Genomic DNA, 17155 nt, shown 5'->3' with positions numbered 1-17155 from the left:
GGTAGAGGGCAAGACTGCACAGCCTCTCCTTGAGAAACCAAAGCTCTAACAGGTAGGTCTACATAAATTATAAAAGCACTTGGCCCCTAGGACCATACAATTTCCCAATTGGCAATTACAACCAATAAACTGGTTCTACAATGTAAAAAGGCAATTTCCACATCCATTGGTACGTTCCTCTTCATCAGATGTAATGATTATTATTGATATTTCAACACCATGCATACATGGAACAATTTTATTTTATTCAACGTTCTGACTCCAAAGCGTGGAGCACAGGCCTATTTCTATGGGCACTGAGGCGTGCACGCTCATGTTACGCACAACCAGAATGACCGAGACTAATGGTGCTTGCAAGACAACTGGGAACTCTGGAAAAGTACCAGGTCAAATCATGACGTCAGTGATATCACGTTGGAAAGTCTGAGCTCTAGATAGAGTCCCGACATCCCAAGTTGGATGACCGTTGAGTCGGAGCTCGCTTTTTTTCAAGTTCCTAGTTGTCTTGAATGTACCGAAGTCGGAGATTTCCGAGTTTCCGGTAGTTTTGAACGCGGAAGTAGGACACAGACACACGCAACTCTGGGAAATTTGAACAAAGGAAACCATATGTTGAATTAAATTAAGAGAACTTGTACCTCATGAGGCTTGTGAACGTTCATGTGCACAATAAACATCATGCCACTCTGAGGGTAAGAAATGGTTGGCTAAATGAAAGGCCTATCAAACATGAAATAGAAATGTCTACATGTTGCAATAAACTACAGGGATGGAATGATGAAACTCAAGCAATTATTGTGGTATTAGATGTAATATAGATTGACCACATGGGACCTATGCATTTAAATGTTTGAAATTAAAAGCAAACATTTTCAACAAGAGAAAAAGCACTTCACTTATGGGAGTTTGGAGACCGCAAGTGAAGACCGCGACTATGGTGCGCCTTCGCCACAGCAATAATTCATTTGAAAAACAAATTCCAAATGCAAGCTTCAGTAAATGATCACTTTCAAGCAATTGTTACATACCAAAAGACCAGTAGGCCCATGCTAGTAGTTGTTGCTCCATTGCTGGTGAGCTTGAAAAGTAAACAGTTAATATTCTTGATCACCAAACCATTTTTGAAGATACATATTTATTTTCTTTAATATGGCAATCCTCTCTCCACAATTTGACATTTGCGCATTTGCACAGCAAATCAGCAATCTGTTCACTAGCTCCAATCAGTGTACATTTCACTAGACAATCTTTGCAGGTTTTTTTTGCAAGTGTGAAGCTACTGCCTCTGGCTGTGTAGAATAATCCACAAAATGAGTGACAGACAAAACATTACGAAATCTGGCCAGATAAGTTCCAAGTCAAAGTCGAGTCTTGTGTCAAGTTATTTTTATTATCTGTCAAGTCTTGAGTCAAGATATTTGTGACTCGAGTCCACGTTATGTGACTCCAGTCTACAACTCTGGAAGGTGCTGTAATCCTCCACATCAGTAGTCAGCTAGCCTGAGTGTCAATCTGTTTGTTCTATCATGCCAACTCCTTGTCACATATTGGCCTGACAATGACGGCAATGGAGTTGGCAATAGTACTAACAGATCTGGGACCAGGCTAGTAGTCAGCAGCTCCAGGGCTGCAGGGTCTGCTGGTTTCCTCTGTACTCACCTGGTTAGATGGGCAGCAGATGAAGTGGCGCTTCCTGGATGACTGGAGTAGCAGACCCCTGCTGCAGATACAGATCTGTTGTACTATTCTCATATAGCTTTAACAACAGTGTAGTGCACAGTACCACATGGTGAGAAGATTCCCTAGGTATACAGCCACAGACAACCAAATGCACCTCTCCCACACACTGACTGTGTGTCCCAAATGGCACCATATTCCCTACTAGCTTTCTACACTTTAATGATTTGAATCATAAGAGGCCTGTACTCCCTTGTAGTCTCTTTCCCCTCTGCTGCTGAAATTCTTACCATTACACTGCCAGTTTATGTTGTAGGTATTCCATTGTAATTGTTCAGTTGGTTTGATTTAATTGGCTGTACAGACCGGGCACATCTTTGTCACTTGGAGCTATTACTCATAAGAGATTCCAAATGCCCTTTGCCGTTTGGAATAACTTAATGATTTAATTGCATGAATTTATTATTATTAATAATACTTTTATGTGTATAGCGCTTTTCAATAGAGGCAACAAAGTCCTTCCCATCATAAAATTATACAATTAAAAAGTACTAATAAAGACTGGAGGAAGGACAATGAAACAACAAACGCTAATAAATCATACATAAAAGTATCTTTACGAAAGGATCCTCAGTGGGGATTTAAAGAGGCACTGAATCTGCAAATCCATTCCAAAGTCTTAAGGGCCCTAAAGGCAAATGCCCAGTGTTCTTTTATTTTCAACCTAGACTTTGGAATGGTCAACGTTGCTCTGCCAGAGGATCTCATGCTGTGTCCTGGCTCGAAAGGGAGATAAATGATCTGAGATATAGGATTGGGCTAAACCACTCCTAGCCTTAAACGTGATTAATACAATTTGAAAATCAATTGTAAAAGTGACTGGTAGCCACTATAGAAAAGCTCAAATAGGTGCGATATGGTTACATTTCCTGGTGCCCGTTAAAGGCCGAGCTGCAGCATTTTGAACTACCTGTAGATGGAGTGATTTCTAAGACTTATACAAGGAGTATTACATGACATTTCTGTTTGACTCTTGAATACATCAGAATCCTTGCTTGATTTATGTTTTATTTAGCCTTTATTTGACCATGTGCTTCTCACACTTCTGAATTATTGCCTGGGAAGATTGCTGCATATTTTACTTTAACAAAATTACCACAAACTAGCCTTGGATAAGATAGCAGTTAAATGTACTGCTTACAGTAAAAAGGAAAATAAAGATGCATGCTCTTAACCAAGCAAAATACCTTTGATAAACAGCTCTCGATGAATTGATGAAATGTAGCATTTTGCTAGGTAAGGAGTGCCCTGTAGTAGAAGCATGCTAAGTTATGATTTAGGTTTGTCTGTTTTGCTCCTGGACTGAGATGTGTTTGTGTTTTCTAAGATTGGATAAAAGTGGACTGTCAGTATCTTGGCATGGACTGAGCTTCTCAACAGGAGACTCAATGAAATGCTAATAAAGAGTAGTTTTAAAGAGTAGTTTTAAAGACGCTTCCTCACCTGTAAGGAAAGCTGTAGTGAAGTTTCTCACCAGTTCCGCATGACATCTTCTCTAAGGCATCCTCACTGTAGAGCTATATACTGGTCTATAAACTATGATATTGAAAGGTGTAGTGTATAATTGTGTGTAGTGTTGTCTTCATGACAAAAGTTAACACCAATAAATTAATTTCTGTCTGCATAACATTAAGATTTGTAGTTTATTTTAATTTTATTTTTGTCTAGTGAGCTCACCCATTAGGCAGCTGACTGGCTCCTCTCTCTGACTCCTGTCTTACCCTCTGTTCTCAGGTGGACAAACTGGAGGAGTCAGAAAGCCAAAGGAAGACTGAGGAAAAAGTCCCAGATCCCACCCCCATAGTGTTTGGTAGGTTCAGTAGCTCAGTCTATGATGCTTTTAAAATCCCAAACTGGCTCCAGTTCTTCTGCTCCGGTTCCTTCTAGCCTGTTAAAGGAATCCTCTGTGGTGGAATCTGAATGTAACGCTAGAAAACCGGCTGTGTGTTACTGATGAAATATAGACAACCCTGTATGTATAACTGTGTGGTGTGTGTGTGTGTGTGTGTGTACACATACAGGTCAACAGCTGATGTTGACAGCAGGTTCCGCTCCAGTGGCTCCCCAGCCAGGATATCCAGGAGGCTATGGATACACTGCTCCAGGCTACCCCACCCAGCCCCCCCTACGGCTACAACATGTAGACCACCTCTACCCCATTCAGCCCCCCTACGGCTACAACATGTAGACCACCTCTACCCCACCCAGCCCCCCCTACGGCTACAACATGGGTCCATGCATCTCAAATGGGCCAATAGTGCTCCAGTCAGAAGTAGTGTCCTATATAGGCTTTAAGGTGTCCATTTGGGTTGCAGATCATGTAGAGCACAAGGCCCCAGTAACCCCACATCCCAACCCCTCTTACACAACCTGAATCACACTTACCCTACACGGGGATCAAATACATTACAGATGCAGCTTGCTTATGGATTCAATATGGATTCCCTGCCTTGAAACCCATAATACACAATCTCTCTACTCTGTGAGACACCTAGGACACTCCAAACCTCAGCCCCACCATCACCACACCCAACTCAACCAAAAAGACCTCTTTGCTCCCATCTCCTCACTCCCCACCTCCTCTTGCTCCCCCTCCCTCTCCAATGGACTAGAGCAAGGCTAACTGACCCCTCTACTTAGGCTGGCCTGACCAGCCCCCCCCATTCACCACTGCACAGCATGGCGACAGCTCTTAGCTCCTAGAGAAAATAGCTAGCAGGTAAAAGCTAACGTACAGTACACCACTCTGTCCAGGTATATTCTATCACTGTTCCATAGACTGTATCAACCATAGAGCAGCTTTTTTAAATATTTGTTTTTCTAGAGATGATAATAGAGTACTGGTAGTGGAGACTTTTACTGAGGAGCCAGAGAGGGAGTGGGTGAAGGGCTCATCACGCAGTGCCCCTGCCCTCTGAGCACAGCTTGGCCTTGTACAGGAGGTGTCAACTTTGAGTCATTTTTCAAGTTTGTTTCACCACTCTCATACGTTTGGTTCACCACTCTCCTACGTTTGGTTCACCACTCTCCTACGTTTGGTTCACCACTCTCCTACGTTTGGTTCACCACTCTCCTACGTTTGGTTTCACCACTCTCCTACGTTTGGGTTCACCACTCTCCTACGTTTGGTTCACCACTCTCCTACGTTTGGTTCACCACTCTCCTACGTTTGGTTCACCACTCTCCTACGTTTGGTTTCACCACTCTCCTACGTTTGTTTCACCACTCTCATACGTTTGTTTCACCACTCTCCTACGTTTGGTTCACCACTCTCCTACGTTTGGTTCACCACTCTCCTACGTTTGGTTTCACCACTCTCCTACGTTTGGTTCACCACTCTCCTACGTTTGGTTCACCACTCTCCTACGTTTGGTTCACCACTCTCCTACGTTTGGTTCACCACTCTCCTACGTTTGGTTCACCACTCTCCTACGTTTGGTTCACCACTCTCCTACGTTTGGTTTCACCACTCTCCTACGTTTGGTTTCACCACTCTCCTACGTTTGGTTTCACCACTCTCCTACGTTTGGTTTCACCACTCTCCTACGTTTGGTTTCACCACTCTCCTACGTTTGGTTTCACCACTCTCCTACGTTTGGTTCACCACTCTCCTACGTTTGGTTCACCACTCTCCTACGTTTGGTTTCACCACTCTCCTACGTTTGGTTTCACCACTCTCCTACGTTTGGTTTCACCACTGTTTCTGTTCAATAGTTTTTGTTTGTCCATCTGAACAGGTACTATGTGTTGAATACGCAACACTATACAGTACTATGGAATAGGAACACTAGTTATTGGTATTATGGTGTACTTTTACTGTGTGTAATTTATCAAGCATGTAGGGATATGTTGACAACACCAAGACTGGGGAGGTTTGCATTGATTCTCCTCTCCAAATGCTCATGTGCTAGCTGATAATATCTAAGTTAACCTGGACGTTTGGGTCTCTCCACTTAACACTGTGATGTATGGTACACGATCCCACAGCTCTGGAGTTGATGATGATGATGTGAAACATAACTGCTAAATGCTGATGTCTGCATGTGCTGCCAAACATATAATGCTGTAACAATGCAACCAGGAGCACAATGTCCATGTTATGCATTTAATAACAAGTATTACCTATGTTGTGTTCAAGGCTGAACACATGTATTTTGAAGCCTTTACTGTCCCACCACGGACACCAACTAACAGGAGTGTGAAGGAAGTCCAATATTACACAAAGGAGAATAAACATAAGAGGGAATAGAACTCCTGTATGTCCCTGTGCCAGTGATCCAGAGTTATTTAATGTACTGAAGAAACATTGTAGAATTTATGATATGTTGTTATACTTAAAGAAAGAAGTTCTGTATGATAGAATACCATACAGTATGCATTGTCTATAGTGTATTGTTGTAGTTGGTCATAAACATGATACTTGAAAATAAAATAAAATTGACAGTATACAAAAAGAGCAGATTACAAACATGAAACTCTTCAGAACGATTGCTTGCAGCAGCCATCATTCTAGGGTTTGTTTTCTTCCTCAAGTAGCACATGTCTAGTGAGAATATTCTGGAAAACTACCGCCATGGTTTATGGGTAAATCTGGCCTCATGCATCCGGAGCTGTGCCACGATATTGTACAAATGTTGGCTTGAGGTTTGTAGAAAACACTGAAATCTGACCTGTGTACACCCATTACTCTCTGTTCAAGACAAGTGTTCTCAAGGATAATAAAGTTTACACACACATCTGGCTGTGATCATTTCACAATGCTCCTAGTAGTAACCCCAGAGGGAACGTGGATGTTTGTGGTAATACCATATGTTTGCATTGTCATACTATTAACCCCGGCTTTTCCTAAGAACCTTTGGTCATAAGGCCTACATAACACTGGCACAGACTGTCACAATGGTTCATCTCAGCTTATGACACTGTCCCTCCCGGCTGTTCATGAAGTGCTATGTCATTGATATGTTGTGTGGCCCTTATGATGAATAGTTCAAGCAAATTGTATAGAGTAAGTTGACAATGAAATCTGACTTCCTGCCTTGGGGAGCATCGGTCATTAACAAACGTCTGAGATTAGGTTTGGTGTTGAGCGGTTTTCGCCACTTCAAGGATGTTCTTGCTTCTTTTAGTTCTGACAATGCAATCGATACAATACAATGGACTGTATATCTCCAGAATGTATCGGTTTCTGTTCTATCCAACTGGTCTTTGTCTTGCACTGCAGAAATCCTCTAGCAGCCAAGCTACTCCTATGACAAGTCAGGGGAGTTTGTAAAAGCACATATAGTTATGTAACCAGGCCAGACTACTCCATGGCAAGACTTCACTCTACTAGAGTGGTTTCAGGACCAGTACTGAGGGTCTGTCTGAAGGTCTCTGACCGATATGTCAGGCTATGTTTTTTACTTTGGATTTACAATAAATAGTGGAGAGAGTGTTGTGACTTGTGCCCTCAACTTCTGATGCCACAGTCCTGCGGATCACCAGCTGAAGCTGAGAAGCAAAACTGCCCCTGGATCAGTTGAGTTTAAATGTACTGCTGCACTTTGTCCTCAACCTGGGAGCTGCTACTGATGGAGAAACTGCCTTTTTGTACACCTATTGTACTAGGCCTTCTGTAATGGCTACATCAATGCAAAGCAGCATCTATTCAACTTGATAATCAGAATAGATAAGTGAAAAATTGGTTATGGTAAAAAGTTAATTATGTAAGCATAGGTCTTATTTGTAAGTGAGGTTAGGAACAAAATAAAATAGTTGATGGTTTAAACTTTATTTTGATATGTTTCTATTCATAGCAAGACATATCTGTATGGATATTGTTGTGGATGCAGTCTTCTCATGGATGTAGCCTATAAGGGGGATGGATGTCACTGAGTCACACCACTTGATTGATGGTGTTTTGTGTCTGAAGCGCCTTTGTACCACGGCTCTCTTGCTCTGATGGGAGCAGGGTGGAGGAAGGTGCTATTTCAACATTACGCTCTCTACTGGGGCTGATACTTTAATTTACATCGCGGTGTGTTTGTTTTCTGAACTGAGAAATGTATGTTTGCTAATGTATGCATTTTTGCGAGTTGACGCGTACAAGGATGTGACGCGCCTAGACTAGAGCGAGAGCGACACAGCCCCGCCCTTCTCCTGGTGTGGAACGAACATGCCCCGTCTCTCCTCCCTCCGCCCCAGGGATAGATAGGCTTTCTCCCCGCAACTGCGAGCTGTGTAGTAGCTTACTGTCCACATACAGCGGATGTCTGACATGATATCCATGGTATCCACTGAACGTTATATCAACTAGAAACTAGTTTAAGGACTTTCGTAGACTTAGTTTATAGCTAGATAGATATTGGTTGAATTATTTCTTGACAATGGAAGGAAACAGTAAATTCACCAGCCTCTTTCACAGACCCAGGTGTCTGGCGGCGGCGGCACCTGGAGGAAAAGCGAAATTAACTCACCCAGGGAAGGCAATTCTAGCAGGTAAGTTTTGTCATCATTTGTTCAGACACCACCTATTGCCAATAGAGATGACTTAACATTTTTCAGATACACACTAAAGTGACTTTACTGTATAGCGCACCGTCGTGGAGAGAAAACATTAGCCTGTATAGTAAAGTAACATTGTTTCTGATCATGTCACTCACTTGACAGCCAGGGGTTGTAAATGATGTACTGACGGTGTTTCATTGGAAGCCGTGCACGAAGCGAGAGCGTCCATTAGAATAAGTTACAACTGTCATGTTTTGTATTGTGTTCAACAGTTAATTCACAACAAAAGTTGGAATATGCTAGTCTTCGGTGTCTATTATTGTCAGTTTAACATGCGCTGTATGTTTGCATTTCAATAAAGAGGCGATTTGCTTAGCTGCCCGTAGAACTCTTTTTAGACTAGTAGGCTACATGGAGCTGTTGAATTGTAGGCTTTATTATTGTTATTATTCACTTAATATTATTTAGATTCTAATGAATACGATTTCGAATATACTTGAAAATGGATGATTATGAAATGATCTTATGATCTTTTCTGTAACTGACTGTTGTAACACTAGCCTTCTAATACGGTATTGCAAAACAACTGCCGGGTTATGAATGGTCACCACAAAGCCAACACCCCTCATTTCCCCCCTCAGCAGCAGACAGTAGTTACTCAGGTAGAAGGACTGGGGAATGCTGAAATGTTTACCTGCATATGTTAGGATATACAGATCCTTCATTCATGTTACTGTGCAATGTACCTGTGATGACAAAGAGCATCTGTTGTATCTCCATCTGGTTCAGAGGAATTAACAGGCAGACTCTTAGCAGGCCAAGGTATGTAGTCCCCACTCTGCAGCCCTGTTCTGTTTCTCGGGTGTATCCTTAAAATGAAATTAAAACGAATAACCCTGAAATTGGACTGGAATGTCTTTGAAGTAAAACCACCACCTCTGTGTCTTAAGAAAGACCATAACAAGCATTGGATGAGGATCAAATATAGAAACCCAAGCACTGTGGACTGAGCAGGATAATGTCTCTAAAATGAGTATTGAGACATCTCCCCATTAGTAGTAGTAGGCTAGTAGCCTTCATCTCTGAAACCTCCACTGCTGTGAGGGATACTGGTAAAGCGAGGACTTAAGACATTCTCAAGCACTGAATGAAAGAATCTGTTTTCTACTTGTGTCCTTATCCTGCCTGGCTGGCAGGGTCTCTCTCCGTAGCCCCAAACTGCTACGGTCGGATCAGTGCACTGACATTCTATTACTCTGATCACTGCTAGTTACCTTCAACCACATCACACTGGATATATTTAAATGTGGACCATGCTGAAGGAGAGATGCTGTCATTCGATAATGCTATTAAGTTCAATTAAGGCTTCAGGAATCTGGGGTTGTGCTTGTACTATACATAAACCATTGATATGCCATTTGGTTTCAGTAGTTTGATTACAAAATTGCCATACACTAGGCCTACGTGTAGAAAGCATGAGATTCACAATAAACATATTCCTCAGTGGCGTGAGTGCATGTATAAAAGGGCAGAATCATGTCTGTTATAGTGGAGGACTAGGTTGAATAATGCAGTAGTAATATACAAACTCATACAGACTCTTAGTAATGCTGCAGTATGCAGTTATAACAGGCCCATATCCCATACATACTCTTCCATAGGATATTACGCATATTGGTTCGTCAAAGTAACCTCAGACTGAACCTGGTTGCATTTGAAACTCATGAACCCCCCACCACTTTGTGTGTGATTAGAGTGAGGCAGGGCATTTCGAGGCCTTGAGAGGCACACCCTCATGGAGAGACCACCACTCTATTGATTACAGCCTTGACAAGAGACCACAGTGACCCTGAAACCTTGTACTGTAGTAATGTTGTTCCAGCTGTAAAACTGGCCAGCATGCACAGTTTCATACAGTACTCTTTGGTACTGCAGGTTTGTGCAACCTTTTCCTCTGTAGATATCCTTTCACAATCCTAATAAACTATGGTGCCATAATCACACACAGTCTCTCCAGACTCTCCTCCTCTCAGCTATTGGTACATTTAAATGAGGCCATCCATCTAGATGTTAGATTGGAGAAACCCGCCTGGCCTCTTCCTTCCCTCCCTTCCTATCCTTTCAACCAGACTAACCAGACAAGCTGGCTGGGAACGCTAACAGCCGAAACAGACTCCATCTTTCTTCTCTCTCTCTGTCAGCCCAACTCTTATTTAAGCTGTTTGTGTAGTTGTACACTCGACTCTTTAAAGCCAGTTGATTACTCCTTATCTATAGAATATATTTCTCTCTCTTTCTCTGTTTTTCATCCTGTCTGAATCTATGGGTGCAAATTTAGGGGGAGACCAAGAATATTTAGATATTTTGATTAATGGCTTGTGTATGTATGTATAGTAGATGAGTGTGTGTTGAAATCACACTGTTACCCTAGGAACTGATCTACTCTCAGAGAAGGAGTCGCTGTGACTCAGTGAGATAAAAGCAATCAGGTAAAATGCTCTTGTCTATAACTCTGACCTGAGATATTACTCAATCAACAGCCAAGCAAATGCTTTACTATACAGAATCCTCCTGACACCCGGTTTGACAGTTAATAAATCTGACAAGCACTTCTCTCAGTGCCTAGACATGGAACCATAGCTATATCTGGTTACTTAACCCTGCACTCGGAGTGGTAATGAGTGTGTGTGAATGCGAGAGATTGTGAGTGTGTGCTGCTTGTTAGAGCCCCCTCTCCTTTGCCTGCAGTCTTTTCTCAGTAACTGGCTGAGTTCCAAAGTACATATCCTTGAGAGTATCCTTGTTGGCCCTAGGACCACAGCAAAACAATATCTTTCTGTGCCAATGACATAAACCTGGTTGTTTGAACTCAGGGCTGTAGATAAAGACCATAGCCTGGATGCCTCTAGTATGACTCCACGTGTCTGGTGCCATAACGGACCTAGCTTAACTTGTGAGAAATATTCCACTTTTGGGACTGATTGTAATGCAAGATGGGATGAGAGGATTTAAAAAAAAAAATTTTTTAACCTTAATTTAACTAGGCAAGTCAGTTAATAACAAATTCTTATTTACAATGATGGCCTACCGGATGGAGTGAGTTAGTGAGAGGAGAGAGAGGGGGAGAGTGAGAGGAGAGAGCAGGGGAGAGTGAGAGAGAGAATGGGGGAGAGAGAGCTTGTCTTCTTAGATGACATCTGGCGTTGTAAAAGAAACATTGTTTAGTCTTAGCTAATGGTGCTGTCTCACCCTTACAGTAACCCTGTGTGTGTGTGTGTGTGTGTGTGTGTGTGTGTGTGTATTGGTCTCTTGTATCGGCCTGGAGCCACTGGGGGGAAGTTATATGGACAGAACATTGAGAGTCATAGCTTAATGGAAGAAAAATCTTGCATCTTACAAACCCAGACAATGGCAATGAGGCACATTTCTACATGAAGGGTGTATGAGCTCTTTATACTCCCTCTCCTGGGCTCAGCAGCCAATGGTGATGGCCGATGTTGAGAGGTGGAGGCTATGATATAAGACAGGATTGGCCTGGGGCTGAGAACTTTAAATGGGTTTCTGGTCCTGATTTTCTTTGTATTTGTGTGTTCCTTTGTAGTAGAGGTTTTTATTGTCATACAATGTGTGTGTGTGTGTTGGTTTTGTGTGCATGTGTGTGAGGTCTGAGAGAGCACTGTATTGCTCTGTTTAACTTTCTTTCTCTCTCTCACTCTCACTCTTGCCGCAGGGCAGCCGGTTAAGTTCTTTGAGTGGCTGTCTCCTCTTAGACTCAGAGGGCTTGTCAAAGTGTGCACTCACTCCCTGCTCATTCATACCCCACTGAACCCTGCACACTGTGCACTATGCACTAGGCAATACACTCTGAATCTATGACTCATGACCCACCAGCGCCTTGAGGGGCAAGACGTCAAATCATGAAACCCCTGTTGTCCTTTCTGTCAGACACATACACACTCTCTCTCTCTCTCTCTCTCTCCTGCCTCTTTGTTTTCTCTCTCTGTCTCTCTGTCTCTCTGTCTCTCTGTCTCTCTGTCTCTCTGTCTCTCTGTCTCTCTGTCTCTGTGTCTCTGTCTCTCTGTCTCTCTGTCTCTCTCTCTCTCTGTCTCTCTCTATCTCTCTCTGTCTCTCTCTGTCTCTCTCTGTCTCTCTCTGTCTCTCTCTGTGTCTCTGTCTCTCTCTCTCTCTCTCTCTCTCTGACAGATGTATTCATTGCTGTCTAAGAAAGTGACAATAACATCCAACTCATCCTCATGAGAGACAAACTGTTTTAGGAAAACACAACAACATTGCCAGAACAACATCAGACTCCGTCCATCCAGTCTGCAGGGAACGGCCTACTGGAGGGTTAGTAGCAGTTCAAAATATTTTCCATGTAAAATTAATAGACATGTGTAATTAAACATTAGTGTAGGGTTTGGGAGCAGTGTTTTGAACAGGCAAAGCCTAAAAAGGAAGACGATAGATGAATAATTCCTTTCATCTTTCAGATGAGGCAAACAGAAATATTAAGACTGTATTAATACATGGTGTTTGATGTTAAGACCTCTGGCTACGGCCTACATTGGGGTTAAGGAATAGGGACATGTGGCACCATCTTTCTACACTCTCCCCTGTATTCTCATCTCTCTTCACACCAAGTCCCCGATAAACATATTTTACATAAATGAGATGAGCCTGGATAACTAAAGGTATAGAGAGGGTTTTCGGGTAATTTGGTGTCCTGGCTTTTGCAAATGATAGTGTTCTGGTCCATATATGTACATGATTAAATGTATGAGTTGGTCTGAAAACAACTTGTAGTTTAATCTCTCTCTCTCTCTCTCTCTCTCTCTCACTCTGTTGTTGAAGAACATATTTCACTTTAATGTGACTGGTCTGGATAAATAAGAATACATTTAAAGTACAAATGGTTTCCCCCCTGTTTAGTATTTTTTGTGTTTTGGTTCTTGCATGTTATGGTCCATAAACTGTGTTCTGGTCCATTAACTGTGGGGTTGCCAGATTTCTTTATGTTTATTGGTTGCCAGGTTGGGTGATTTGAAAGTTTGTTTTTCTCAGTGAAAAACTGGAAGTTCTCATCAGGAGCAGATGTGGAAAACACTCATTAGATTTACCTCAACAGCAGGCAGATAGATAGCACTTCAGAGGTCTTCTCTTCTCTATCTCCCTCTTTCTTTGCCATCATTGTAAATAAGAATTTGTTCTCAATTGACACGTTTGGATAAATAAATAATAAATAAATGCACTTATTTTCTCCCTCTTTCTCCCTTGATCGCTCTCCATCTGCTGCTATCCCCTTTCTCTCCTAATTTGAATCTAACCCTTTCTCTGTCTCTCTCTCTCTCTCTCTCTCTCTCTCTCTCTCTCTCTCTCTCCATCTCTCTCTCTCTCTCTCTGCTCTATATATATATATGAGCAGAGAGAGAGCAAAGAAAGAGAAGGACATACAGACAGAGAGAGATATACATCTTACCTCTCTCTGTCTGTATGACCTTCTCTTTCTATTTCTCTTTCTTTCTTTGCTCTCTCTCTTTCTCTCTCTCTCTCTCTTTCTGTCTCTTCTCCATGTTTGATCTAATTGTGTGTAATGGTGTGAAAAGTGCCTTTGGGTGGCTTGTCTGGGATATGTGTCTACTGCTGGGCTGCAGCCTATCCACTCAAGCAGGTCCACAGTTATACAGTGTCTTTTAGAAAGTAGTCATACCCCTTGACTTATTCCAAAGGTTGTTATACTTATGTCAATTAGGTATTTCATTTTAAATAAACATTTCTACAAATATTTCTTCACTTTGTCATTATGGGGTATTGTGTGTAGATGGGTGAGATACTTAAACAACATCTATCCATTTTAAATTCAGGCTGTAACAAAATGTGGAATAAACCAAGGCGTATGAATACTTTCTGAAGGCCCTGTACATGCTCTGGACTGATGATCAGCCTCAGTGGTGTGTGTGTGTGTGTGTGTGTGTGTGTGTGTGTGTGTGTGTGTGTGTGTGTGTGTGTGTGTGTGTGTGTGTGTGTGTGTGTGTGTGAGAGATGGTGATGTTCACATTGTTCCCTTTCTCTTCTCCTTTTTTTGTTTTCATTTTGGCCGTGTCATCATTTGCCAAGTGTGCTATAGCCTGTAGTCATTAACAATCATGCGATCGCCGAGTTGACTTTTAAAACATAGAAACATTTGCTGTAACTCTGGTGTCCTGTATGGTGGATGGGTTATATTAAGGGTAAGGGTGGACAGGGTTGGGTAGGGCTCTATTTAGGAAAGTGTTATTTATATGAGGTGGTACACTCCTTCACTGTTACCTTGTGTTTAATACACTCCTTCACTGTTACCTTGCGTTTAATACACTCCTTCACTGTTACCTTGTGTTTAATACACTCCTTCACTGTTACCTTGCGTTTAATACACTCCTTCACTGTTACCTTGTGTTTAATACACTCCTTCACTGTTACCTTGTGTTTAATACACTCCTTCACTGTTACCTTGTGTTTAATACACTCCTTCACTGTTACCTTGCGTTTAATACACTCCTTCACTGTTACCTTGCGTTTAATACACTCATTCACTGTTACCTTGCGTTTAATACACTCCTTCACTGTTACCTTGTGTTTAATACACTCCTTCACTGTTACCTTGCGTTTAATACACTCCTTCACTGTTACCTTGCGTTTAATACACTCCTTCACTGTTACCTTGGGTTTAATACACTCCTTCACTGTTACCTTGGGTTTAATACACTCCTTCACTGTTACCTTGGGTTTAATACACTCCTTCACTGTTACCTTGCGTTTAATACACTCCTTCACTGTTACCTTGCGTTTAATACACTCCTTCACTGTTACCTTGCGTTTAATACACTCCTTCACTGTTACCTTGCGTTTAATACACTCCTTCACTGTTACCTTGCGTTTAATACACTCCTTCACTGTTACCTTGCGTTTAATACACTCCTTCACTGTTACCTTGTGTTTAATACACTCCTTCACTGTTACCTTGCGTTTAATACACTCCTTCACTGTTACCTTGCGTTTAATACACTCCTTCACTGTTACCTTGGGTTTAATACACTCCTTCACTGTTACCTTGGGTTTAATACACTCCTTCACTGTTACCTTGCGTTTAATACACTCCTTCACTGTTACCTTGCGTTTAATACACTCCTGCAAATAAACTCTCTAGTTCCTCTATCAAAATGTACTGATGAAAATAGCTGGTGCTGGTGTAACTGAGTCAGGTTTGTAGGCCTCCTTGCTCGCACACGTTTATTCAGTTCTGCCCACAGATTTTCTATATGATTGAGGTCAGGGCTTTGTGATGGCCACTCCAATACCTTGACTTTGTTGTCCTTAAACTATTTTGCCACAACTTTGGAAGTATGCTTGGGTCATTGTCCATTTGGAAGACCTTTTTGCGACCAGGCTTTAACTTCCTGACTGATGTCTTTCTTCAATATATACACATAATTTTCCTACCTCATGAAGCCATCTATTTTGTGAAGTGCAGCAGTTGCTCCTGCAGCAAAGCACCCCCACAACATGATGCTGCCACCCCCGTGCTTCACGGTTGGGATGGTGTTCTTCGGCTTGCAAGCCTCCCCCTTTTTCCTCCAAACATAATGATGGTCATTATGGCCAAACAGTTCTATTTTTGTTTCATCAGACCAGAGGACATTTCTCCAAAAAGCACAACCTTTGTTCCAATGTGCAGTTGCAAACCGTAGTCTGGCTTTTTTATGGCGGTTTTGGAGCAGTGGCTTCTTCCTTACTGAGCGGCCTTTCAGGTTGTGTCGATATAGGACTAGTTTTACTGTGGATATAGATACTTTTGTACCTGTTTCCTCCAGCATCTTCACAAGGTCCTTTGCTGCTGTTCTGGGATTTATTTGCACTTTTCGCACCAAAGTATGTTAATCTCTAGGAGCCAGAACGCGTCTCCTTCCTGAGTGGTATGACGCTGCGTGGTCCCATGGTGTTTATACTTACTATTGTTTGTACAGATGAACATTTTCTGGAATTTTCCAAGCTGTTTAAAGGCACAGTCAACTTAGTGTATGTAAAGTTTTGACCCACTGGAATTGTGATACAGTGAATTATATGTGAAATAATCTGTCTGTGAACAATTGTTGGAAAAATTACTCGTGTCATGCACAAAGTAGATGTCCCAACCAACGTGCAAAAAATATAGTTTGTTAACAAGAAATTTGTGGAGTGCTTGAAAAATGAGTTTTAATGACTCCAACCTAAGTGTATGTACACTTCCGACTTCAACTGTATATCCTAGTTGTCTGATTGGTTTACATGCTGTGCATGCTCTGTTTTTGACAGCCCCTCTGTCTGTCCCTGCAGAGCCTCTCTCCCAGTGACTGCTGGGTAGGAAATGGTAAACTGGTTTCTAGGTACATCAATTCCCACTAAGAACAAGTGTCAGTGTCATTTGAAAACACATTGATTTTTGTGAACTGACACAGAAAGGTAGAGAGAGAGAGAGACAGAGAGAGAGAGCACAGCCTAGGGAAGAGGTAGAGAGAGAGACAGAGAGAGAGAGCACAGCCTAGGGAAGAGGTAGAGAGAGAGGTAGAGAGAGAGGTAGAGAGAGAGGTAGAGAGAGAGGTAGAGAGAGAGGTAGAGAGAGAGGTAGAGAGAGAGGTAGAGAGAGAGAGGTAGAGAGAGAGGTAGAGAGAGAGAGGTAGAGAGAGAGAGAGAGAGAGGTAGAGAGAGAGAGGTAGAGAGAGAGAGGTAGAGAGAGAGAGGTAGAGAGAGAGAGGTAGAGAGAGAGAGGTAGAGAGAGAGAGGGTAGAGAGAGAGAGGTAGAGAGAGAGAGGTAGAGAGAGAGAGGTAGAGAGAGAGAGGTAGAGAGAGAGAGGTAGAGAGAGAGAGGTAGAGAGAGAGAGGTAGAGAGAGAGAGGGTAGAGAGAGAGAGGTAGAGAGA

General features: G+C 42.2%; 2 protein-coding genes across 2 annotated transcripts in view; both read left to right on the top strand.

Moving 5' to 3' along the window:
• Positions 1-6473, top strand: part of LOC124036435 (clathrin heavy chain 1-like) — a 36085-nt gene extending 29612 nt beyond the window's left edge. The window contains exons 31-32 of the mRNA XM_046351020.1: positions 3472-3547; positions 3759-6473. Coding sequence (XP_046206976.1) covers positions 3472-3547; positions 3759-3925 — 243 coding nt within the window. The 3' untranslated portion in view covers positions 3926-6473. The remainder of the gene's footprint in view (positions 1-3471; positions 3548-3758) is intronic.
• Positions 6474-7775: 1302 nt separating this feature from the next.
• The window catches only part of LOC124036433 (tricarboxylate transport protein B, mitochondrial-like), a 40243-nt gene continuing 30863 nt past the window's right edge, over positions 7776-17155 (top strand). Inside the window, exon 1 of the mRNA XM_046351019.1 lies at positions 7776-8214. Coding sequence (XP_046206975.1) covers positions 8103-8214 — 112 coding nt within the window. The 5' untranslated portion in view covers positions 7776-8102. The remainder of the gene's footprint in view (positions 8215-17155) is intronic.

The sequence above is a fragment of the Oncorhynchus gorbuscha genome, linkage group LG05, assembly GCF_021184085.1.
Source record: "Oncorhynchus gorbuscha isolate QuinsamMale2020 ecotype Even-year linkage group LG05, OgorEven_v1.0, whole genome shotgun sequence".
NCBI classification, from domain to species: domain Eukaryota; kingdom Metazoa; phylum Chordata; class Actinopteri; order Salmoniformes; family Salmonidae; genus Oncorhynchus; species Oncorhynchus gorbuscha.
The sequence above is the reverse complement of the archived record's forward strand: the minus strand, read 5'-3'. Positions and strand labels throughout refer to the sequence as shown.